Consider the following 25,398-nt stretch of genomic DNA (forward strand, 5'->3'; position numbering starts at 1 on the left):
GGACTCTGCCTGCCAGCCATGACTTTTCAAGTATGCTGGAGGGTGGCTTGGAAACCACATCAGCCAGTTCCTTCAGGACCCTGGGATGTGTGTCATCCAGTCCCATAGACTTGTACACATTCAGTCCCATGAGGTGGTCTTGGACCTGCTTTCCCCTTACAGTGGAGGGTATTTTGCTTCCCCAGTCCCCACCAAGAGATGAGTTCAGAGATACTAGAGGCAAGGGAAACCTGACTGCCAGTGAAGATCGAGGAAAAGGTACTCATTAAGTACCTTGGCCTTCTCCGTGTCTTTTCTAGCCAGTTCTCCCTTCCCATTTATCAGAGGGGGAACAACTCTCCTTGGCCTGTCTCTTCTGACCAATGGACCTGTAGAACTCCTTCTTGTTACTTTTCAAATTCCTCACCAAGTTCACTTCCATCTAGCTTAATTCCACCTCAGCACATCTGAACAGCATCCCTGTACTTTTCCCAGACCACCCATTTCTGCTTCTGCTGCCTGTATGTGTCCTTCTTATCCCTCAGTTTGAAAAGCAGGCCCTTGCTCAGCCATGTCCATTTCCTACCTCCTCTGTCTGGCTTCTTGTGTTGGGGGTTGGAGAGCTGTTATGTACTCAGTGCCAGCTCCATTCCCTTCCTATGCTCCTAACAACAGTTTCACAGGAGATCTCTTCCAACAGCTTCTTGAACAGAAGTTCACTCTCCTGAAGTTCAGGATCCCGACTCTGCTCTTTGTCAGACCCCTGTTCCTTCTTATCACAGGCTCAGCCAGGGCATGGTCACTCCAACCCAGAGTGCCTGCTACCTTAACTTCTTTAATGAGCTTGTCTGCATTGATGAACACCAGGTCCAGCGACACTCTACTGCTGGTTGGTCTGTCCAGTACCTGTGCCTGGAAGTTGTCCTCCATGCACCTCAGGAGCCTCCTAGAAAGCTTGCAGCCTATCGTGTTGTTTCCCCAGCAGATATCCGGGTGGTTGAAATCCTCCATCAGGATGAGAGCCTTTTGTAGCAAGAAGGCCTCATGCACAGGCTCCCCCTGATCAGGCAGCCTGTAGTAGGCCCAGATCACCATACGTCCTTCAATGGACCAGTTCCTGTTGCTGCCCTCAAGCTCTCCACCTGACCGTGGCTGTTTCTCGAAGGCAGCTCTCTGCAGTCTATCCACTTCTTAACGCAGAGAGCAACTCCCCGCCCCTCCTTCCTCGCCTATCTCTTCTAAAAACCACATAACTCTCGACTGCAGTATTCCAGTCGTGCCGTTGGTCCCACCACGAAGCGTTCTCGGCGACTGACCGAGCTCTGGCCTGCGGCACACAGCGTCCGTCCGGCAGCTGCCCATCAAAACAAGCAGCAGCCCGCTCCAGAGTTAATCACACACCAGCCACCAGGGCGGCGAGCCGCGGCACACAGCCGCGGGCGGACCGGGCCGCAGCCGGCGCAGTGCCCGCCCCGCCACCGAGCTGACGCCGCTGCGACGCGCAGCGCGAGGCGGTTGGGGAGGCCGCGCGGTGACGTCACGGCTGCCAGCGGCAGGGCAGGCCGGCGGGCCGGGAGCGGCGCGGGGAGCGGGCGCTGATAGAGCTCCGTCGCGACTCTTCCGCTGCGTGTCTCGTCACTCCGGCCTTGAGTTCTTCTCGCCTTTTCCGCTCGGCAGCCATGGATGCGCGGGCTCGTGCCAAGCGCTACGAGAAACTCGACTTCTTGGGGGAGGGGCAGGTGAACAGCTGTTGGGCGCGGCGTGGCCGCCGGGGCCCTCTGAGGGGTGGCTGGGGGGCGCGGGGGGCGCTGGGCGGGCCGGGCCGGGCTGGTCTGGGCTGCGTCGCCCGCCACAGTGTCTCTGAAGCAGGCCCAGCTCCAGCCTGCGTCGCTGGGCCTGTCGGCTCGGGGCTGCGGGCCGCCATTCCGCTGTGGTCACTCCTGTCTCTCTTTCTCTCCCCTCTCCCTCCCCTTAGTTTGCTACTGTGTATAAGGCAAAGGACAAGAACACGGGACAGATCGTGGCTATCAAAAAGGTGAGTGCCGGAACATCCCCCTGTTGTGTCACTGAGCGCCTTGCCCTGCACGGTGCTTCTGTGGACAGCTGTCATACAGGTACTGCGTGAGGATTCATAGATACATACATACAGGTACTGCGTGAGGATTCATAGAGTCGTTATGTTGGAAAAGAAAACAGCTATCACGTAGTCCAGGGGTACCCAGCCTTCTCGCTTGCCTGTGCCATGTTGAGTGAGGTGGAGTTGTCTGGAGCCACGTATGCATAGGCTGGACTGAAAGCAATGCCTCCATTTTACTTTTGTGGAAAATACAGCAGATACAAAGAGCACAATAACACTGTGTGATAGAGCACATTCTAAGCTACCAAAAACTATTTTTCAGCAGAGACACCACCATTAGTTAGGCATTTTCACTAGCAATGAGCAAAAGTCTGCATGCTGTACTGCCATGAATCTGTACTAGTGGAGGTGAGCTGCTGTTGCTGTCACCTGTGCTGAAATGCGTCACCCACTGCCTCACTGTGCTCACACCCGCTGTTTGATCTCCACAAATGTTCAGCAAGTGTCCATGAATGTCACTAGGTGCCATTTTTCTGCATGGAGAAATTCAGCAACACACTTTTGCTTCATATGCACTTCCATGTCAGATGTCATCTGTCACATGACAGCAACATGGGAAGGTTCAGCCTCTACTGCCATGCTAGCATCCACCTCTGACATCATAGGCCCATGTAATAACATTGGAGGCATTACTTTCAGAGCAGCCCTTGCAAAATATTCAATATTGTTAATGTATAGAAGTAACAGCACTTATTTTAATCTTTAATTTTTTTTATTAAAGCACTAAAAGAGCAACAGCAAAATAAAACTAGAGAGGCATTTGACCTTGTTTTTGTACAACTAATGCATGAGTCTTGTTGGATGGCAGTGGCTGCAACTCTTAATTTCAAGGTGTTCATCAGAGATATTTTGTTAAATTTTACTCTTCCTGTACTTGAAAATGTGGTATTAAAACTCAGCCTGTTGTGGAAGAGTAGCACCAAAGAATGTACCCCTACTGTTGGGGCCTGTGGCTTGACCTTATATAATATGAGACATTTATTTTCAGATTAAACTGGGCCATCGATCAGAAGCTAAAGATGGTAAGTATTAAAACAAGTTCATGCTGTATAAGCTGCCTTTGTCAGTTTTGTTTCTGCAAATTGGGTGATTGATTCCTTCCCAACCTAGAGGGACAGAAAAAAACCATCCAAAATACAGTGTTCTCATACTGTTTGTCTAACTCTGCATATATGACTGGCAAGTTTCTCAGTTTAGGTGGAATTCAAACATGAGTACAGCATAGATTAATAATATTTATGATACTTAGATGTGCCTCTGTGTCTTGCATAAGGGAGGTGAGAGTGCTTATCTTTGTTTTCATGTGATTTATGCTGGGAAAAAAATAAGTAAAAACAAGGTACTAAAAATCTTTTCTTTGTATAAGTTACTTGATTTGTTTTGAGAAATCATATTCATGCAGTACTGTCTTTTGATCAGATGCTCTGACCAGTCACATGCATTCAGGCATTGATGTTGCAAATAAAACCCAATAATCTTGGTCTTTGCTTTCTGTTTATCTGCTGCAATAGGATGCAGTAGTATGCATGTAGCTGCCATCCTTGAGGGATCTTGCAACAGGTTACCAAATTCTTGTGAAAATTCTCCAGTTCCATTTTAAGGAAGAATTTCTAGACATCCCAGAGTCTTCCAGTTGTGTTAACTGCCACAGACCTGTGATTCACCTGGTCTTCACTAGACTAATGTCCTTTAAAGGACAGTTATCATTTATGGCCTGCAGCCATACTTTAAAAAAAAACAGCTATCATGTCTGGTTTCCTTATGCTCATCTGGTTGCATACTTGGGATACTTTTTTCTGAATATAAAAAATATGCTCATGTGAAAGCAGACATAGTCTATTCCTAAAGAAGGAATTAAAATAGGCAAAGTGAGAGTGTAGACTAATCCATCACTGCACCCAAATCTTTGCTGGAGTCTTGTATGTTGAATGAAAACACTGTAGGGATAACACTGTTTTTCAGCTCATGCATAGTCAAAACTTCTTGCACAACACAGTACAGTAGTTTTTGCTTGCCAGTAAGTTGTATGAGCCATGCATACCAGCATTTTTTTTGAGAGAGGAGTTGTTACCAGTGTGCAAGGTTTGATGGATTGCAGCCTGGATGACCGTCAAAGTTCGTTCCCCAGGTTTTTCTATATAAAATCTGTTACAGGAGTGTGAGCAGGTTTGTGTTAGGGTGAGCAGGTTTTGGCCACTACTTTTTGTGTTGTGATACAACTATGTAGAAAAGAATTTTTCTTACCTCTTCTATCTGAAATAGCATTTTTTCAAAAGTCATGCTCACTGTTCCTCCCTCTGTAAATGATGCATTGTAGAACTGAAATTTCCAGGATGAAACTTTACTTTAAAACAAAATCAAAGCTTGCTATATAACCTGGAAACTAATTTTCTAGGTTTTTTGTAGAACAGACCTTTTTAGCCAAAAGGATGTATATGTTGCTTTATAATCTATATCTTCTAATTATTACCTATATTTTGTCTGCAGCAATCTACGTATCTGTGGCTTGGCTTTAACAAATAGATGAGTGGTGAGGAAAAGGATTGTAATGTTAAATAATCCATGAACAACAGAATAAGAGGTTTCTTTGCTGGAGCTTAATTTGAAATTTTTAGTTTTATTCTGTTTCATTACTTTTTTCAATATAGGAATCAACAGAACAGCTCTCAGAGAGATAAAGTTGTTACAGGAGCTAAGCCATCCAAATGTTATTGGTGTAAGTAAAATGAATGTTACTTCTAAAATCAGTTCCCAAATACTGTTGATACATTTTCAAACTGAAATTTAAAATTAGTTATCAGAAAGCCACTTTATTGTAGTTGTTCTTTGCCCAAGGTGAACTCTGAAACAGTTATTACAGCAAAACATCTGTTTTCTTAATAAATGCTAAGTCTTTTATTTTTAAATCCTTTTACTATTTAGCTCATGGTTATAGATATTAAAGGTGGGAAGGCTTGTAGAAATTTAGGTTACCTGACCTTTGTGTTTCACTGATACAAATGCAAATGAAGGCGGTGTTAACATTACCTGAACTGGCAAGCTTCAGATGAAATTGGTCACAGCCAAAAGCAGGCTTTGTAAGTAACAGTGAAGTGGGATTCATACAGTTTATTAGGTTTTAGTGCTGCCACTTAAACCTGTTGTTGGCTAGTGTGATTCCTGTATCATTTCAGTTTTACTTAAATTGACTTCTGTCTACAGATATTTAGCAGGAGCTGAAGATACTTTAAAATTAGTAAATGTAGGTCATTCAAAACTTTGCCATAACCACTAGACCGGATAGGAATTTTCCAGAGATTTTATTTAACCTTTTGGACTGGAGGTACAGTACTCTTCTGGACTGTGAACTTAACTTTCAAAGTGGTTACTCTAGCTAGCAAAATATGAGAATATGCGGAGAAGAAAAACTAAAATAGCAAAGGGATGAAGCACCTCCTTAGTGGAAAAAGCAGAGAAAAAAGCTGTGTACAGAAAAGTCTACTAAACTTAGTTGGGAGGTAAAGTGGAACTGATCCTGGGGGGGGGGGAAGAAAGCAATCACAAAACCATAGAAAACACCGAAATGTTCAAATTATGCTGTAGAAGAAGATCTATGCTCGTTCACACAGAACATAGTGAATCTCTGAACTTTATTTCCACAGGCATTGCAGAAGTAGATAATATAATCAGTGTGAAAAGGAATTTGGCAGATTTGCAATCACTTATGAATCCAAGAGGGATGGAGTTCTATATAACAGTTAAGCTTGGGTAGAGGGTAAGGGGGCAAGGTGTGCTTTGGAATATCCATCAGAGTTGGCATGAACTTGGGGGCATTGGTGAGTGGGAAGCTGGGTGTTAACCAGCAGTGTGCCCTCACAGCCCAGAAAGCCAACTGTATCCTGGACTGCATCAAAAGAAGTGTGGCCAGCAGGGTGAGGGAGGTGATCCTGCCCCTCTACTCTGCGCTCTGCTTGCCTTGAGTATTGCATCCAGATGTGGAGTCCTCAGTACAGGAGAGACATGAACCTGTTGGAGTTCCTCCAGAGGAGGGCCAAAAAAACATCAGAGAGACTGAACATCTCTGCTATGAGGACAGGCTGAGAGTGCTGGGGCTGTTCATTCTAGAGAAGAGGAGGCTCTGGGGGCACCTTATAGCAGCCTTTTAGTATCTAGATGGAGACTGTAAGAAGGAAGGAGGCAGACTTTAGCTGGGTCTGTTGTGGTAGGACTACAGGAAGCGGTTTCAAAATAAAAGAGAAGATTTAGATTGGACATAAGGAAAAAAGTCTGTACAGTGAGGGTGGTAAGGCACTGGCGCAGGTTGCCTGGAGATGTGTTTGCACCATCCCTGGAGACATTCGAGATGAGGCTGAATGGGGCTCTTATAAACCTGATCTGGCTGTACGTGTCCCTTTTCATTGCAGGGGAGAGGGACTAGGTGATCATTAAGGATCCCTACCACCTCAAACAATTCTATGATTCCATGAACTCAAGATTTTTAACTCTAGAATGGAAAGGTAATCATGTAAAATGTTACCAGATCATGTGGACTTCTTGGCTATTGAGTTAGGAAGCTAAACCGAGTAATAAGTTTTGTGTTGCAGGTTGGAGAACTGCAACAATACTATTTCATAGGGGTTACATTAAAGAAAATTAGAGTCAAGACAGAACTGTGAAATCAGTCCCATACTTTCCTCTTGATGATCAGGTCTATGCAGTACGTAGCCCTGTGCCTTTCTGACCCTGCCAGTAAACTGAAAGTGCACATGCAAATTAAAGTAGAGTGGAAGTTTAGAAAACAAATTGTGAGAGTGTAGTTCATCATAATATATTTTGTTTTACAGCTTTTAGATGCGTTTGGACACAAATCTAATATTAGCTTGGTGTTTGATTTCATGGAAACAGACCTTGAGGTAAGACTGATTAAGATATCTCTTATTTCAGTATCTTCAAATGCATTTTGAAAATGCTATTTGAAAAACATATTTTCATAGCTTTTATTTTACTGTTTTTTTTTTTTTTTTTTTATTTCTTTTTTAGAAAGGTGTCTTTCATTATGTAACTTGATTAAGATTACACCTCTAAAAGAGTTGGAATAGCGTGATGGTTTTTGCGTATTTCCAACTGAAAATGCCTTTACTTTTAAGTACTTTCTGCCAGCAGCATTATCAAGAAACAGATTGTGTTTACTGTATTAGTTTTCTAGGACTTCAGTCAGAGCATAGAACCACTGATCATAAGCCAGGATCTCAGAATGCAATTGCTAAGCACAGTAACGTAAAACATGCACAAGTAAGTGTGATATTATTAAAGTATGCCAAGTAATGATCTGACTGAAAGTCACATACTCCTGAACTCTTTTAAATTTGACAGTGGTGCGTGCTTGCAGGCCTGCATCTTACAGAGGTTTCATTAGTTTGTCTTTTGCCAAAATCTTTGTATCAAATACTTTAGTGCAGATTCTTCATTTTGGAGCACTGCTGAGAAGACATTTTGTATGACTGTCATGTGAAATCTGTATATGCACACATTATCCATACTCTGGAAGAAATTAACCCATTATGCATATGCCACGAGACATGTGAGCTCACATTTGGAAAGGATTGATAAGGTTTCTGAAACTCCGAGGAGTACAATACTATAAAGTTTTGCTTTTTTTTTTCTCATAGAAGTGATGAGTACATTTTCTAGAGGATTCATTCATTGTTTACTTATTAGCAATGCAATATTTAGAAATGAAGAAGGTACACTGTACAAGGAGGAATTAAATATTCAGTAATATAATGCAGAGTAATTACTCACATTGTATTATCATTCAGAGGCCTTCATTAGGGACTAAAGCCTGTTGTGATTAAGCACATGCTGCATACTGGAAATTCTTTATACAGTTTTAGGCTGCTACTTTGTAAATCTCAAACAGTTTAAATCTTGGGAAATGGTATTAATGAACTGAAAAGTAATATTAAACGATTTTGAGGGAGTAACTTAGAAAATAGTTTTAAGGAGGATGTTCAACTAGAATACTGATGTTAAAAAGAAAACAATGTTGAACACTTAGTAGGTTTATTAAAATATAGTGTCCTGGCTATACTTCCCTGTCTTTGTGGGTAAAAAAAGAAAACCAATGTGTTAAAAAAGATTAGATGCTTAAATTGCATGGAGGACAAATGAACATGTAGGAATATAATTTCTTAAAGTTTATTAACACATCTGTCATTTTTGTGTACAGCTTTGACTTGTAAAATTGGATATGTTTGGAATGAAGATAAAGTAAAATCATGTTTCCTGCCAATTTTCTAAATGTGCTGCTTATGCCAAGTTCACAATTGACCATCTGGACTCCCTACTCCAGTTCTGACCTCTAGATCAGTATAGACCTGTGGGGTTTTTTCTTTTTTTGTTGTTGTTGTTTGTGGGTTTGTTTGGTTTTTTTTTGTGGTTTTGGGTTGTTGTTTTTTTTTTTTTTTTGGTGGGGTTTTTTTTGTTTGTTTGTTTTGTTTTTGGAGAAAGGGTGGGAACAGTAGAGTCTGTATAGCTACTAGTTCCAACTTTATTCTAAAATATAAGCTAAGTTTTGAGCTGAAAGAACTGGAGTTAAATAATTTTGCATTATAAGCTTTTGTGCTTATCAATCTACCACTATCAATCTAACACAGGTTATTATAAAGGATACTAGTATTGTGTTGACACAATCTCACATCAAAGCATATATGCTGATGACGCTTCAAGGTTTAGAGTATTTACATCAACAGTGGATTCTACACAGGGTAAGCATGCTCTAAATGCCTTTATTCCCATAACAAATGTCACTTTTGATTGAATTTGAGTCTGAAAACTAACTTTCATTGATTTGAAATGCATAGGGTTGCACTAGCTGTTGAGCAGTGGCAATTGCAATGCTGGAAATGTTAGGAATTACTGACATCTATAGTGTAGACGCTTATATGTGTAAGTCATTCCAAAAGTAATGCTTTCTATTAATTCCCATGGAAACTACAATACAAATGTACAACAGCTCTATACGGCAGAGCAAAATCTCAGCTACAAAACAGTGTTTTTCAACATAGTCACCACCATTAACTATGCGTTTTCATCAGCAATGAACAAGAGCCTGCATACCATGCTCTTAAAAGCCTGCACCAGCAGGCATCACCCACTGTCTCTACTGCTGAAACGCACCACCCATCTCTGCACTGTGTTCACATTCACTGTTTGGTCTCCATAAACATTCAGCAAGTATCAGTGAGAATGTCAGTGTGTGCCCTTTTTTCCACATGGAAGAATTTGGTTCCACAGCTTTGCTTCATCTGCACTTCCATGTCAGATGCTGTTCTGTCAGACTGCTTCTCTGCTGCCATCTGTCACATGGCAACAGAACACATTGGGATATTGGTGAGTAGGTTCAACCTCTTCTGCCATACCACCAACATCTGCCTCTGACACTGTGGGCCAACATACACAATAGGAGGCATTACTTTCTGAGTAACCCTTGTCAAAGTGTCTCAGGTGATTCATGACTTCGGTTAGAATTGTGATCTAGTCTGGCTTAGATGAAGCTAACTTTCTTCGTTGGAGTTTGCATGATGCTCTATTTTGAATTTGTAGATAAAAGAGTCGGTGTTTTTTTTTCTGCCTGTTGAACACTGCTTGCACATCGTCAAGCCTTTTTCTGTTCTGTCTCTAACCCAGCAAATCTGCTTTGAGTGGGCCAGAAATTGGGAAGGGACACAGCACTTTGGACCCAAGTGGCCCAGAGAAATGCTGTCTATGGTATAACAGTGTTAAAAAACAAACAAACAAACAACAAACAAACTAGCAAAATCTGGGATATAAGGAAATTTTTTGTCTTCCAAGTTGGCAATTACTCAGAGGCTGTTTAGGCATCAGTTTCTACTTGTGGGAGGTGATAACTGAATTCCTTTGAGTCCCTTGTTTTTGGGCTTGGCTTTGTTTTTTGTTGTTTTCTGGGGGCCTTTTTCCTCCTTTTCCCCCATTAAACTCTCTTTGTATCAATTTTATATCAGTCCATGAATTTTCTTGCTCTTCCTGTCTCACTTGGTTGTGAGGAAGGAGATGGTAGTGCAAGTAAGTGGCTACATGCCTTCTGGCTGCAGCCAACCCACAACACTGTTACTGCATTAAACTATACCAGTCCCATGACCTCTCCAGCTGGCAGAAAAATTAGTGATTATACTATTCTTTTCTCAACAGTGCAGTAAGGCAGAACTAATATTCCTGTAGCGAAGCAAAAACCTACTACGAATCTGTGTTTTTGAGCTCTGGAAATTAAATAGCATTATATTCAAATTGAGATGTTTGATTATTTTTTATTTTCATTTATGTGAAAATGATGTCTTGTTTGTTTTCTTCATCACAACGTAAAAACTCAAGATATACTCAGAAGACTGGGTTTTAGAATACTGTTACTATACTCTTGCTGGGATATTCACTCTATGTCTGTTTTTATTGACAATGACAGAATTCCTTCTTTGCTTTCTGTACTTGCAGGATCTTAAACCAAATAATTTGTTGTTAGATGGAAATGGTGTTTTGAAATTGGCTGACTTTGGCTTGGCAAAATCTTTTGGAAGCCCAAACAGAGTTTACACGCACCAAGTAGTAACAAGGTAAGATGTTTCTTAGATTGATGGTAGCTGTTATGTATTACCTTGTGGAATACACCGTGTCAAAGCAACATGTTTAAAGTTTGAGTTCTAGCCCAAGTGGTATGACTATAGTGGCAAAATTCTCATAACAGTAAGCAAAATAAAGTGCTTTTTAGCATAGTCTTAAGAATGGTTAGAATTTGTGTCCCTGAAGGTTGCTCCATGGTATGATATGGTTTTGAAGCACATGAAAATAACGTATTTACCTATTAATCTACATTTCAGAGAGACAATTGTTACTTGCTACTGATCATGAACCCCACAGTCTTTTGTAGTGAGGCACATAAACTGTTGTGATACAAAAGCTCAACCCAGTTATTAATGTCTTTTGTGATGTGCTTACTTAAGACATGTACTCTTTAAAAAAAAAAAAAGCAGATTACTGCAAAATAGGTGAGGTTCTCTTTTGTCTACTGTAATGCTAAAACTATACAGCAAAACTGTTTAACATCTTCATTCAATCAAAAGGCATCAGTGATACTGATTGAAATGCAGTGTGTATCAAATCTTGCTCACAGCTTCACGTAATTGCTGCTAAGATGTATTTTGCACGAAATTAATCTCTAAGTCTGTTGCTAGTAATGTTTTTGAAAGCTGAAAGGAACTCCGTCTTAAAGTACCATTTATTAAAGATAAAATTAAAGAAAACAGTGGTCTGTAGCATGCAAGCCACCCTGTTATATACTTCCTCCTTTGCATATCCGCACTTCTGTTGTTTGCCAGTTAGCTCAGCTGGAACTGTAGTAGAACTGTGGTTACACGTAGTCCCATGATGTGCAATGCAATGTTTTTCAAACTTAAAAAAATAAAAAATAAAAAAATTGTGGTTCATTAATGTTTGAAAAATACATAGGCAAGAGAAGAATTCTTTCTGTAGTTATTGCATTGCTGCGGCATACAGCACCTGACATCAAGTAAAACCAGGATGTTTTCCTAAAATATTTTTTCTGTCCAGATGGTACCGATCCCCAGAACTACTGTTTGGTGCTAGAATGTATGGTGTCGGTGTTGATATGTGGGCTGTTGGTTGTATTCTAGCTGAGTTACTTCTCAGGGTAAGTCTTCAAATGTAAGCATTTGTATTTGTTCGTCGCTGCATCTTAGATGTGGGTTCCTTCTGCCCTGCAGTAGTATCACCAATATAAAGTTAGGCTACTTCCTAGGAGGTAGTGAAAGGGTGTGGGGAGGGAATACCTTCCAAAAGTTTGCTACCTATAAGGAAAGGGAAATTTTCAAATAAGCTGAGGTTCCAAAACTATTGCAAAGATTGGAAACCTTGAAGAACAGCTAGGTGAAAAAGTACAACAAAGTGTCACAGTTCTGCCTTGGGGAAGGTGAGTTAAGTAGTTACTCTTCCAGTCTTCTCACTGTTTGCCTTTCACACCGCCATTCATCAGTTTTCATTTATGATATTTCTAGAAAATTTGGCAGCATATGTGCATGTACACTCTATTCTTTATAAGTTGTTTCCTAATAATTGGGAATAATTACCACCAGTACATCAACTGTGGATTTATTTGTAATGAGCTGAAAATCTACTGTTGTAAACTGTGGCTAGTTAACAGACTGGAGTGAAGCTGAAGATGGTCAAGATTACATTATGTCACTCCTGAGTAAGATATACAGGTGTAATCATCCATAAATATGCTTTTTGGAAGTAAGCAGTCTATTATGTAGCTTGTCTGAAAACGTGGAAGAAGGAGGTAGGAAGTGGAAGGTAGGGGGTACAAACATAGCTGAAAGCATGAAGTAGCCTGCAGTATAACTTACTTTCCAAAATTAGCAGGTTCTACCTGATTTATGAACTTTACTTTAAGTATATGGTGTATTATGAACCAGATTAGGGAACTAGTCTGTCTGGAAACCCCTGGGAATATATCACTTGCCTTGTTGGCTTTATCAGATGTACAGGAGTGCCAATACAAGTTCAGAATAGAAATATAGAGTGGTTGCTTAAGAAGCACCAGTAGTGCATGCATAAACATAGATTAGACCACAGCTGTCCAACCTTCTGGCTTGCCTGTGCCATGCTGAGTGAACAGAGATAGTCTTTGACTGCATATATGTGGAATGCTACAGAAGTGATGGCTCCTATCTGTTTCCATGGAAACAACAACTGATACAGATAGCACAGTAATTATTTGATAGAGCAAATTCTTAGCTACAAAGCAGTGTTTTTCAATGTAGTCACCACTATTAGCTTTTTTCCCAGCATTGAACAAGAACCTGCATGCCATGCTTATAAAAATCTGTACCTGTGAAAGTGATCACTGTTCCACAGCTGCTGTGATGGCATCATTGCTGAGATGCACCATCCACGTCCTCACTGTGCTCACATCTGCTGTTTGGTCTCCATAAATGTTCAGCAAGTGTTGATGGATGACAGTGCATGCCATTTTTTTCCATGTGGAATAATTCACTGACACACCTCTTGCTTCATCTGCACTTCTCTGTCAGATGCCATTCTGTCAGGCTGCCCCTCTGCTGCCATCTGTCACGTGGCAACAACATGAAATGGAGTATTGGTGGGAAGGTTCAACCTCTACTGCCATACTGCCAGCATCTGCCTCTCTGACTTTGTGGGCCAACATAACAAAATAGGAGGCATTACTTTTGGAGCAGCCCTCATAAAATATATAGTAAATAATAAGTAACAAAACTCACTTTATTCTTTAGTATTTCTTGTTAAAACCTAAAAGAGCAACAACAACGACATGGACCTAGTGAAGCATTCGACTTTGCTTTTGTGCATTAGCCTCGTTTGGTAGCAATGGTTGCAATTCTTAGCGAGTTGCCAAGGTGTTCATCAGGAATTTTTATGAAATTTTACTCTTTCTGTGCTTCATCCCTGAAAACAGTTGTTTACAAATTATATGTACTGCCAAAAAGCAATGGCATATTAATGAGGTGTGATTGTGAAGTGACAAGATAATTCTCTTGGGTAAAATAGTGCTTACAGAAGTCCAACAGAGAGACGTGATCACATTTTAATTCAAGTTGAATATCTGATTACAGTTCTAAAGATTCCATTTGAAAATTTGCAGGTAATATATTTATGTTGATTGAAAATGGAACTACAAATATACCAAAGAATTGGTGATTTTTTCCAGCAGCCTTGAAACCCATTCTCAGATTTCTTTATCAAAATGGAAAGCACAGCTGCATATTTTTTGCTGTTCACAGGACTGCGTTTAAGCAATATATCTCAATATGCACAGTTATTTGCATTAACTTGAGTTAACTTGAACCTTAACTGCACTGCATCCACGCTGTGCCCTGATTTCATCCCAGGCAGTGCCAGTTGCACACTACTGTTTGGTTGTTGTGGGCAGTAGTTGTATGCCAGAGGCTGGGCTGAGCTACTCAGCGGGGCAGAGCCACTGCCATGATGGCACAGGGTTGGGAACAGCTCCAGGGCAGGCTGGGCCAGGTCACGTGTGGGATGCGGGTTGGACATGCCTGGATTAGACCCTCTGAAGTTGTGTACATTCCTGGGAAGTTAGGAAGCAAATACATTATTTAATTCTTTTTTTTTTTTTCTAATGAAGCAGATAATATGTTTATGGCAAGGTTTTTATCACTATGATAGTTTTAAATGTGTCTGTCTTTTTCTTCCTGGGTGTACTGGATTGAGGAACAGTGTGACTTCCATGAGCTTTACAAAAGCTCTTCAAGGATCTTCAATGGGCCTTCATGGCACCAAAATTGAGTGCTCTGCCTTACAGTAGTGTTCATTATGCTCTTTCTGTTCTAATTATTAAAATTGTGCCTCTACTTTTGTTCACAAAGTCCCTTTTTTTTCTTTTACTGTGTGCCTGTTACATGAATGACAACTCAAACTGGACAAACGTCCCCTTTTTTCTGTCTTCTGCCTAGCTTAGTTGTCATCTGACACTTGTTAGGCAGTTAGGAAATATCCTTTATGTATATGAGTCAGTATCATTTCTCTTGTTCTTTCATTCTACTGTTCTTAATTCTCACTTTTGTAATCCTATTGCAATCCACATTAATGCTTATGTGTAATGTCATGTAACGTCACCTATCTCAAGGTTGTAGGTGCTAGAAAGATCATTGTGACCACCAGACTGTAAATTTATAGCTCAGGTGTAAAACAACCTAGCTTGGTAAAAGAAAGATTCTACATTAATGTTGTAGTGGTTTTAATGTTATGTTTAGTTCTGTTCTGTCAAGTCAGTGATACTAAGCCTGGGTTACAAGAAACATTCAAAGTCCATATGGATGTTGCTAGATAGTTTAAAATGTTCAGTGTACCTTGTTGTGGACACTTGGTACACAAAGATGTTTCACTTTGAATATGTAATGCGATTATGAGAAGCCACTCTAAGTTACTTTCTAGAATTAAGTCTAGAGTTTAGTTAAATGAGTAATGCTGTTTCCTTCCCCCAGGTTCCTTTTTTGCCAGGAGACTCTGATCTTGACCAGTTGACAAGGATTTTTGAAACACTGGGCACTCCAACAGAAGAACAGTGGCCTGTGAGTCTTTTTGTTTAACACTCTGACTTTAATTTTACTTGATGCAATCTCTGTTTTTGCTTTTGAAATTAAATTAAAGAATGTATCAGATTATTTGAGTAAGTTCTCAGAATACAGCTGCCTCTCACAATGAAAGAGGATAAGCAGCTGAGATTTCTTTTTTATCTCAGCAAATCTCTAATCATTAGAGCAGTGTTGTTAGCATCAAGCATCAGTTAAGAGACATCTTAGTTTCCTTTCTTGGTCCACATTTTCTCATGACAGTTGGTATGAAATTAATATTGATCACTTAATGTTCTTGAGATGCTTGATATATTGATGTTTTAACCTGGAAGGCTTTAATCGTTTTCAGAATTGGGAACAATTTGTAGGACCTTAAGTTGGACTGTCCAGGTTTTTGTTTGGTATCTAGAAAAAGACAGAATAACAGTTCCGAGGGGAAATGGTTTCTCAGAGTAACTCTGTGGTAATATAGAGAAATCAGTGTCTGTCCCCCAAATGGACCCTTCTTTTTTTGATGATTGGCACCACTGGCTTTCAGTGGCATAGTATCCCTAAGTCTTCGTCTGCCACATGAGCTATTTCTAAAACATGAGTGGTAACCTGTTTAGCTGTGCTCAGTCAGAATAGCTAGGTGTTGTCAGTCATCTCAGGGCACTTCTTTTTCAGTATAAGCTACTTATGCCCAAAAATACAGTCTGTATTTTCTGCTGGAATCTGTGATCAGATTCCAGATTGTAAAGTGAGGATCTGGGCATTTGCTTCTGAAATCTACATGGTATCATATAGCATGTTTGCAATCCAGATTAAGTAGTTCACTTGTGATAGCACTTCATGAATGTGGCTAGGTACATGCTTGTGGAAGAATGTGTACAGATGCTTGTCATTCCTGTATTAGCATTACATTGACTTTCAGTAATTAGGGGCAGTCATAAGTCTAGTTGGGCTTTAAAATGTTCTTAATTTGAATACAAATAGCACCAGTTTTTTTTCTGTCAGTCTTCTTGGTCAACATATAAAGGTCTGTGTGTTACTGTTTCAGAAGTTCCCTTTCTGGTAGCCTTCAGCTTTTCCCAGCAGATAATGCCACAAGGGAACCATGAGGTGCTCTCATTTCTCCACATTAGACTGCATGCTTTTAACATGAGCTGTAGTAAAAGTCTAATCTCTACTGCATCTTCACATCCCCTGGGTTTGGGCTAATTCTTTTTGCCAGGGAGACAGAGTAGGCTTTGCATTCAAATTATACTCAGTATTTCAAAGAAAGTGAACAGAATGTTGTAGTCACTCTGAATTTCTCTAATCAAAGCAGCTAAGGAACAGGCAATTCCCTCTGTTAAACAGTTGCATGTCCACAGATGGGGTAAGGCTGCAAAAAAAATTCAGTTAAGGCAACCGCTATAGGGGCCAGGGTAGATCATGATGCTGTGCACCATATTCCACTTCTGAGACCAGAAATGACACAACCGAATTGGAAGTCTAGGATATGGTTACACCAGACCAAATTTATCTGAGAATAACAGGACAGTAACAAATGCAAATCAGTAGTACAGTTATCCAGATTGAGTTAACAGTAAATCCAGTCATTAACTAATATTGTGCCAAATATAGCATCATAGTGCCCAGTGGCCTATAAAGCTGTGACTGTCAGTGGCAGGCTGACAAGAAGCCATAAATGGCATTTTAGACAAGCTGATGAGTTTGAAGAGTTCCAAATTACATGATTGGAGTATCCTCATTTGTTAATGAGTTGTGAAATCACTCTCTGGAGTTGTCATCATAGAATGGCCTGAGTCAAAAAGGACCATAATGATCACACCATAATGATCATCTAGTATCAACCCCCTGCTGTGGGTACAGTCACCAACCACCAGACCAGGCTGCCCAGAGCCACATACAGCCTGGCCTTGAATGCCTCCAGGGATGGGGCATCCACAACGTCCTTAGACAACCTGTTCCAGTGCTTCACCACCCTCTTTGTGGAAAATCTTCCTCCTAATATCTAACCTAAACCTCCCTTTTCGTAGTTTAAAACCATTCTCCCTTGTCCTGTCACTATCTACCCTCATAAACAGCTGTTCCCCTTCCTGTTTATATGCTCCCTTCAAGCACTGGAAGGCCACAATGAGGTCACCCCAGAGCCTTCTCTTTTCCAAGCTAAACAAGCCCAGTTCCCTCAACCTTTCCTGATAGGAGAGGTGCTCCAGCCCTCTGATCATCTCAGTGGCCCTCCTCTGGACCCACTCCAGGAGCTCCATGTCCTTCCTGTATTGGGAGCCCAGGCCTGGATGCGGTACTCCAGGTGGGGCCTCACAAGGGCCGAGTAGAGGGGGACAAACACCTCCCTCTCCCTGCTGGCCACCTTTTTTTTACTGGAGCCCAGAACACAGTTGGCCTTCAGGGCTGCAAGTGCACACTGCTGGCTCATGTCCAGCTTCTCATTCACCAGGACCCCCAAAGCCCTTCTACACAGGGCTGCTGTCAAGGAGGTCTTCCCCCAGTCTGTATAAATACCTGGGATTGCCCCAGCCCAAGTGCAGCACCTTGCACTGGGCCTTGTTGAACCTCGTTAGGTTCACACAGGCCCACTTCTCCAGCCTGTCCAGGTCCCTCTGCATGGCTTCCCTTCTCTCCACTGTATCAGCTGCACCACTCAGCTTGGTGTTGTCAGCAAACCTGATGGGGGTGCACTCAGTGCCATCGTCTGTGTCACTGATAAAAATTTTGAAGAGCACCAGTCCCAAGACTGATCCCTGAGGGATGAGGAGTCATCGTATCCTACAACTGTTCCTCTTTTATGCCAGTTTTCCTTTGTATGAATGGTGCTTTTATGCTACCTGAGGTGGTCCGTGGTCACCAAATGGATCTATAGCCATGTGAAAAAATTTTGTGTAAGGCAGTGCTAGCCTCACACAGTTCTGTTATGCTAAGATTCTAAAGGAAAAGCGCAAAGGAAAGGTGCAGAGATTTTTGCAGTGATATTTCCTTGTCCTTGGGAGGTGAGAAAAGGAGAGGACAGGAAATTCATTAGCGCCACAGAGATAGTGTTTTATTTAGCTTGAATAAACTTACTGAACAAATTTACTGAAATATGTGGATTTAAAGGTTTAAATACTTACTGACATTTAGATAATTGTCTGTAACTGGTTTGGTTTTATGATGAAATTTGAACACAAGGGGTTGGTTGTTTGGGTGGCTTTTATGTTTTGTTTTGTTTTTTGTACTTAAAGGGGGAAAAATGCCACTCATCTTTTGTTTAACTGTTTCTTCCTCCCTTCCCTGTAGTGCACAAATAGAACATGCATTTCAAAAAGTAGCTCAAAATGCTAATGATGAATGACAAACTCTGAAGAGGGCAGTATATTACCAGGAGGAGTGCATACTGGCTCCTATGTGAATCTTGTCTCTTCTACCATCTGCTAGTTTTACTTTTTCTGTGCTCACTGTAAAGTTCCTCCATGCTTCCTTTGTTAATTTTGTTTCCTGTTGTACTACTCACTTCTGAAGCAAGAGGATGAAAGGTTACTTGGTAATGGATACTGTGTCAATTCTTCTTTCAGAGTAATTTCTAACCTGTTATTTCTATGCTCAGTGACCAGGTATTAACAGGATGTCTTGAATAGTTAGCTTCTGCTGTGGTTACAGCTATATGAAGATCCATTTCTGTGAAAAGGTAAACTCCTTCAATCTTGAAAAATAGACATCCTGTTTTTGTCTTTGTAGGGAATGACAAACCTCCCGGATTACGTCACGTTTAAGTCTTTCCCTGGAATGCCTCTTCAACATATCTTCAGTGCAGCTGGTGATGATTTACTTAGTCTTCTACAAGGATTATTTACATTTAATCCTTGTTCTAGAGTTACAGCCACTCAGGTATAGTACACTTGTTTGTGTCTTAATGTTCATTAACATAGTCTAAATATCAGGTAAATGTGTTCTGAAGTTAAGAAGTCAGGTTTGAAATGAAATGTCATATAGCTCTGTCTGTGAAATACTGTAAATATATTTCCCATGTTTTATACAGAGAACTTAGAAATAATGTTCTCTTTTAATCACCATTCCCAATTATGTAGCCAAGGTAGATGACTAAAAAGTGTATGAGCCAGACAATCGTATTCAACATTTAAAATTCAGTTGCATAAGCTTGCAGCATAAAACTTAACATAGTAATTTTTATTCCCTGCTTTTAAAATATTTTCGTGCTTAATTCATCCAGTCTCCAATTTCATTTAAACTTTTTTGGTTCTTTTTTAAAATGGACATCTGGTGATTTAAGCCATCGTCTTGATCTGAATTTCAATTTCCATTTTACTTGAGTAAAATTGATCTCATTTTTACTACTGTTTATTGGGTAGAAATAAAGGACCTTGAATTAAAATCTTGCAGAATGTTCTGTTCTAGTTGAGAACAGAATTACTGTTATGGACTAGGCACAGCAATTAATCCAAATGTTTATCACCTTACAGTTAAAGGGTAGTATGCACACTACCACTGTAACGCTGGTACTCCCTCACGGCTTGTTGGACAAGGCAGATCCCAGTGCATGTTAGATACCTCTGTACTAAGGGACTTTTTGAGAGCATATTGAAGGATTTTTTAATCATTTTTTTTAGTCACTGTCTCTAAGAATATAAGTTCCCAAGTAATTAGTTGCAGCATGCTTGAGACATTTCTATACTAATTCATATATGAAGTCATTTTCCAGGCCATATTGTAAGATGGTGACTTGAATATTGAACTTACATGATTTTTCTAGTCTTATGTTTTTAATGACATCACCAAAGTGTAAGGCAGGGAGCAACTTTTGCATACCTTATTGGCTTGATTTATACATGGCATTGAATACTTTGTAACTGGCATAAACAAAAGTAATGTAGAGCTAACAGACTATGTAAGTAAAGCCATAGAGCGTAACAAATGTAAGCTGTGGAACTGCTAAAATTTAAAATAGGGTATGTAATTATACTACATCAAGTTAATCTTGCTTACACGTGTTTGTCTTCTGCTCTCATTCAAGCTACGTCTTCTTGCAGTTTACACTGCAGAAGCAACATAGTTAATTAATAGGAAGACCTGTCTTAAAAGCTAGCAAAGCAACGTTGGTCAGGTCTCAGAGCTGATCAAAACTTCAATTACATTATTTTAATCTCTCTTTTTCCCACTTCCATGTTTACTCATGTATCACTTCCCTTTATTCAAAATGTAAGTTCTTCAAAGCTAGAAACTCACTGATCTCCTGCAGTGTCGTCTAGAGTTTTGTTAGAATGTTTGAGCGCTCGTTAGAAATGTTTGCACTTATCTCTTAGGTAACAAAGTACCATGGTAGTCACTGAGAATATTAAATCTTGCTATCTTTCAGTACAAAGATGCCTCAGTAGTTTCTGAAGTCACAGTTAAAAGCAATCTATTTAATTACAGTCTCTGTATGTGTGAAGTTGTGATGCTTATACTAGTTACTTTCTTCTCTTTTGCTGTTATTATTAAGGCATTAAAACAGAAGTATTTCAGTAATCGACCAGGACCCACTCCAGGAGATCTGCTACCCAGACCAAACTGTGCTGCGGAAGCTGTAAAGGAGCAACAACACACACTTTTGAATTTAAAAAGGAAACGACCAGAGGGAATAGAACAAGGTAAATTCTTAATGTTTCACCTGTTTTAAAATGGGAACTCAGAGAGAAAGCTGTACTTGCAGTAATTCAGTACATAAAAACTCTCTGAATGGATAATATCCCAGTACCATCTGGAGCCCTTTAGGATTTATGTTTTAGGATAAATACTTAAAGGTGAGAATGGCTTCATTCTATAATCTAACAGGATTGGTACCAAGAAGTCTCTTCTATTATGCTTAGTGATCTGTTAATTAGAAGAAATCTCTAATACCATTAATCTTTTAATGGAGTGTGGTATTATCTACTAAATTAGAGGCTATCAGCCTTTCTTCTTGTTTCTCAATCAAACAAGAAAATTCTTAGTGAGTTAATCAACTTCATATCACTTAAAAAAAGAAGGGAGAAATAAGAAAGAAATATGGTATTTCTTTTAGGTGATAGATTAGAGAATATAAATCAGATTTAGAGAGATTGCTGCTATCTCCTTTGGACTAAACAAGTTAACTGTTAAGACCACACTGGGTAAGGAAGATCTCAGTACATTACAGTGAGCCTTTTAAGAAGCAAGCCTATCTCCTAACATTTATTTCCATATGGAACCTCCAGTTTTCCTCAAGCAGTAGCACATATTTCATACCTTCATAGCAAGAAGAGTTTTGTGGACTCAACAGCTGTATCTGACACTAAACTAGTCAGCCCTTCTAGCAGAGAGGCAAACATGAGTTCTCAAGCCTGGAGTTTGTCATCTTGGCAGCAGGAATTTGCTAGATAGTAGCAATTAGTTAGGTTATTGGTTAGATAGTAAGTGAATACCAGTTTTGTTTTTACCAGGACGAGGCTGTTTCAATACAAGAGTGTGATACCTAGCTGGAATGGAGATGCTTCTGTGAAAATGCATTTCCTTGTGAGCTCAGATGGACAAATAAGTTATTAAAGTTCATCTTAGTGTTTAAGCACTTTGACTCATTGTGTTTTAGACTGTCACATTACAAGTAAAATGCATTAGTTCGTTGGCATAATTTTTCTTTGAAATTAGAATCTTTAATCTGTTAACTATTTGCATGCTCTTTGCTGACCTCAGTACCCTAGTCAGTCAGCTGACATGTGGGAACTTGTCAAGTACCATAGGTAATTAATTAAAGATATTAGTTGAAGCTCTTTATCTCTTGCAACACCATGTGAGTGTCTGTAATTAGTGTTTTGAGGTCTGTGTCCCTAGAATACACCAATTAGCTCAAGAACAGGAAAGAGGAAGAAATGCTTCTGAGTTTTGCAATTTAACTGTTTGAAATCTTGCATTTGTCAATGAGCAGAGTTTCCAGAGCTGTTTCAGAACTACAACATTAGTTGCTTTAACATCTTTACAAAAGTCTGATCTTCAGCAAGGGGAAATCAGATTTCTGTCTCAGTCTTTGGACAAGGCTAAGACTTCAGAGTTTGGATATAAATAAGGCATTTAGGAATTCAGCATTACTTTCAGAGATATTTTACTGTCAGCATGAAAAGTAGTATCATTTGTTTCAAGTGTTTGTTGAAGCACATCAGAAAATTATATTCTGTTGCTGACAGAACCTGAACATATCAAAAGCATAGATCTTATAGTCCTAACCAACATAGAAAGAGAGAACCAGTATTAGAGCTAACAGATCTGCTGTGCTGGATTTCATCTGAGATCCTGATGTGGCACAATCACCTAAAGTTAAAATGAAGTTAAAGTGAATATTGGAAGAACAACTCTACAGTCTTTTTTATAAATAGAATTAGAAGTGCAGCATCTTTTTATTGCTGTTGAGGGTAGAAATGTGCAAAAGCCATTTCAAAGTAAGTAATCCCTTGAAATTCTAAGGCTTGTCTGTGCTTGTGTCTTGCACGGCATCTTTCTCAGCCCTGTTGAGGTAGCACTCCAGAAACTGAGTAGCCTAAATTGGGAAGCGGTGGGTGCCCTCTTAAAATCTTGTCATCAGAGGCTGGCTGCTAAGAGTGTACTTACACCATCCCCATGAAGTGCTGCTTTTTCACAAGAAAAAAAACACTGTAGCCTTGGTGAGTGCTCACCAAACTTAAGTGTGCAGCAGCTGTACTTCTCAAAAATAAACAATCTCTTTATCGTCAAGGGAAAACTAACAGTGCATGGATGACTGCCTGTAAAAAGTATTAAACATATATTATTGCTGGCTATTGCTGCCACTTATTTCTAATCAGTGAGGTAAGTGGAGGCACTGATGTCCACTCATTGTCCATCTTTTCCACTCTGGAAAACAGTCAAATGGAGCACTTCTTACTCAGGACACAAACTTCCAGTCCTGCTGATTTGCATTTCTACGGAGCCTTAAGCTCATAGCATTGAGAACATAGAAGATACAGCAATCATTTCTTTCCTAAATCAATACAGATCTGAGATTAGGCAGGTTTCCTGTGCTATTCTACACTGGCTTGGAAAAAAAAAAATCAGCCTATTAATATCTAAAGTTAGGTGCTTCTGTAATTTGGGTGTTTACTTAAGGTTTGTGGGAATTAATCATTGTTAACTTATATTAGAAGACACTTGCTTAGAGGACATGTAAAAATTGTTGGACCCTTCTATAGAAAACTTCGTGTCCATTCCAGAAGGCAGCTATAGCTTATTCTATCAAGATTATAAATAAGTGGTACATTTATAAATTAGAGGATGAGAGGACATTAGTATCAGAGAAGTGTTGCTACCCTCATTTCTGCAGTTGATACTAACAGAAACGTGGTTGAAGAATGAGGCACAAACTTAAAGAGCTGTTACCTCCTGCAGACAGTTCTGCTGGGTAGTGACAGCATGTGAAAAAGATCATTGAGTGTATGAGTGATACGGCAGGGTTGTCTTAGAATAGCATGCCTTTCTTAGGCTCTAATGTGGATTTAACTGGCTAACTTTTCCAGCAGAGAGAAATACTTAAGTATATCCCAAATGCAGTTAATAATTATAGAATTTGGGTCTTATCTGAAATATACTTAGTGATGCAAGTCAGCTTGGATTCTAGCACTCTCCTGTAGATTTACTGAAAACTGTTACGTGCTATTGCTGCAGCAAACAGCATTAACTAACTCTGGGTAGATGGGTCTGAACAATAGTATTAAATGAGTGGCAAAAGCCTTGGGGAGGGGTGTCAGCCCCTTTGTTATGGTAACAATGTGATTTACACTTTTCAGGATTACCAAAAAAATTGATTTTTTGATCGCCATGGATGGTGGATGAAAATGAGAATTCAAATGACGTGAGTCCCAACCTTGAAAAACGCTGGATGGTTATTCTTAGATTATATTAATATGTAAAATGGTAATATAATATTTTATTAAGAAAAGTGAAGTTTTTAATTTTTTTTTTTTTAAATAAAATACTGCTTAAAAGAACAAGATGATTCCTTTCCTTGTCTTGCGGTCTCACTGCTTTGACTCATGGTTTGAGGTAGAAGTCTAAACCGCCTGCGTGCTACTGGTTCACACAGACCAATTTTGGAGACCCCTTGTGTTGAATCACATGCTGTCCTTTCATAGGCTCACCCCTGGGAGGAAGATGGCAAAATGCGGCCTTCTCACCTGGAGCTTAAACGTACATGACTGTCTACCTTCATAATGTGTGTTGGAAAAACTATATCACTATAAGAGAAAGACAGGAGGCTTTTTGTTTCAGTTCATATGCCAGTGTAACAAACTTAGTTTGCATATGCTCTCTCAGACAGCCTGCCTTAAGAATTTCAAAGGATACACCCACTGAAAGCAGTATGGTGCTCGGGATGACTGTGAAGTTGTTGGTGGTTGGGTTGTTTGTTGGATTTTTTTTCCACACATTCTCATCTTCCAGGACAAATTGCCTGAGAGCATATAAATACTGTTTTCTTCACAGCCTCAAGTTTGCAGTAAGAGATAGAGGGAGACCCAGTTTGGGAAATTATACTAGACCTCCTGTCAGTGTATGGTTGTTGAACATTTTTCACAGTGCGTAGACTGAGTTTTGATCTGTTGCAAAGTGTTTGCTGGGCAACCGGACTTCTCCAGTGGAAAGAAGCAAGCCAGTAGGTGCTGCTGATACAGCTTAATTGTGTGCCCACCGTTGTGCAGTGGATCTCAGGGATACCTGGTGAGCCACTGTTGTTTTCCCACACCTATGAATTGCTTTTAGCATTCTATCTTCTAATATATGTAGGTTGCCCTGAAAGTGGTGCCTCCTGTGGAAGACTGCACACTGCACGCTACAGTACAATGCTGTATTTCCATGGAAACTACAACAGATGTAAAGAGCACAATAACACCATTTGAAAGATCAAATTTACAGGTACAAAACACTGTTTTTCATCATAGTCACCACTACTATGCATTTTCACCAGCAATGAACAAGAGTCTGCATGCCGTTCTTGTAGAAATCCACACCAGCAGAGATGACCTACTGTTTCATAGCTGGTATGATGTGTCATTGCTAGAAAAATATGTTGCCCGTGCATCGATTCAAACGGATGGAAGTCAGGAGGAGCCAAACAGACTATACAGCAGGTGTTGTAGGAGA

The 25,398-nt window shown here is 40.1% G+C and overlaps 1 protein-coding gene across 4 annotated transcripts; it reads left to right on the top strand.

Annotated features, from left to right (window-relative positions):
• The first annotated feature begins 1,509 nt into the window (after positions 1-1,509).
• On the top strand, positions 1,510-24,248 carry CDK7 (cyclin dependent kinase 7). 4 transcript variants are annotated; one of them, XM_001234586.7, is made up of 12 exons: positions 1,510-1,718; positions 1,955-2,014; positions 3,105-3,138; positions 4,765-4,832; positions 6,940-7,008; positions 8,752-8,862; positions 10,604-10,722; positions 11,717-11,816; positions 15,169-15,255; positions 18,979-19,128; positions 20,741-20,888; positions 24,048-24,248. In XM_001234586.7, exons 1-12 carry the CDS (start codon positions 1,659-1,661, stop codon positions 24,071-24,073), a joined length of 1,032 nt encoding a protein of 343 aa, XP_001234587.2. In that variant the 5' UTR covers positions 1,510-1,658; the 3' UTR covers positions 24,074-24,248. The 4 variants fall into 4 exon arrangements, with proteins under 4 accessions (XP_001234587.2, XP_040512249.1, XP_040512248.1 ...); XM_040656315.2 differs by lacking the exon at positions 8,752-8,862; XM_040656314.2 differs by lacking the exon at positions 4,765-4,832.
• Positions 24,249-25,398: the final 1,150 nt, after the last annotated feature.

The sequence above is a fragment of the Gallus gallus genome, chromosome Z (assembly GCF_016699485.2).
Source record: "Gallus gallus isolate bGalGal1 chromosome Z, bGalGal1.mat.broiler.GRCg7b, whole genome shotgun sequence".
NCBI lineage: Eukaryota > Metazoa > Chordata > Aves > Galliformes > Phasianidae > Gallus > Gallus gallus.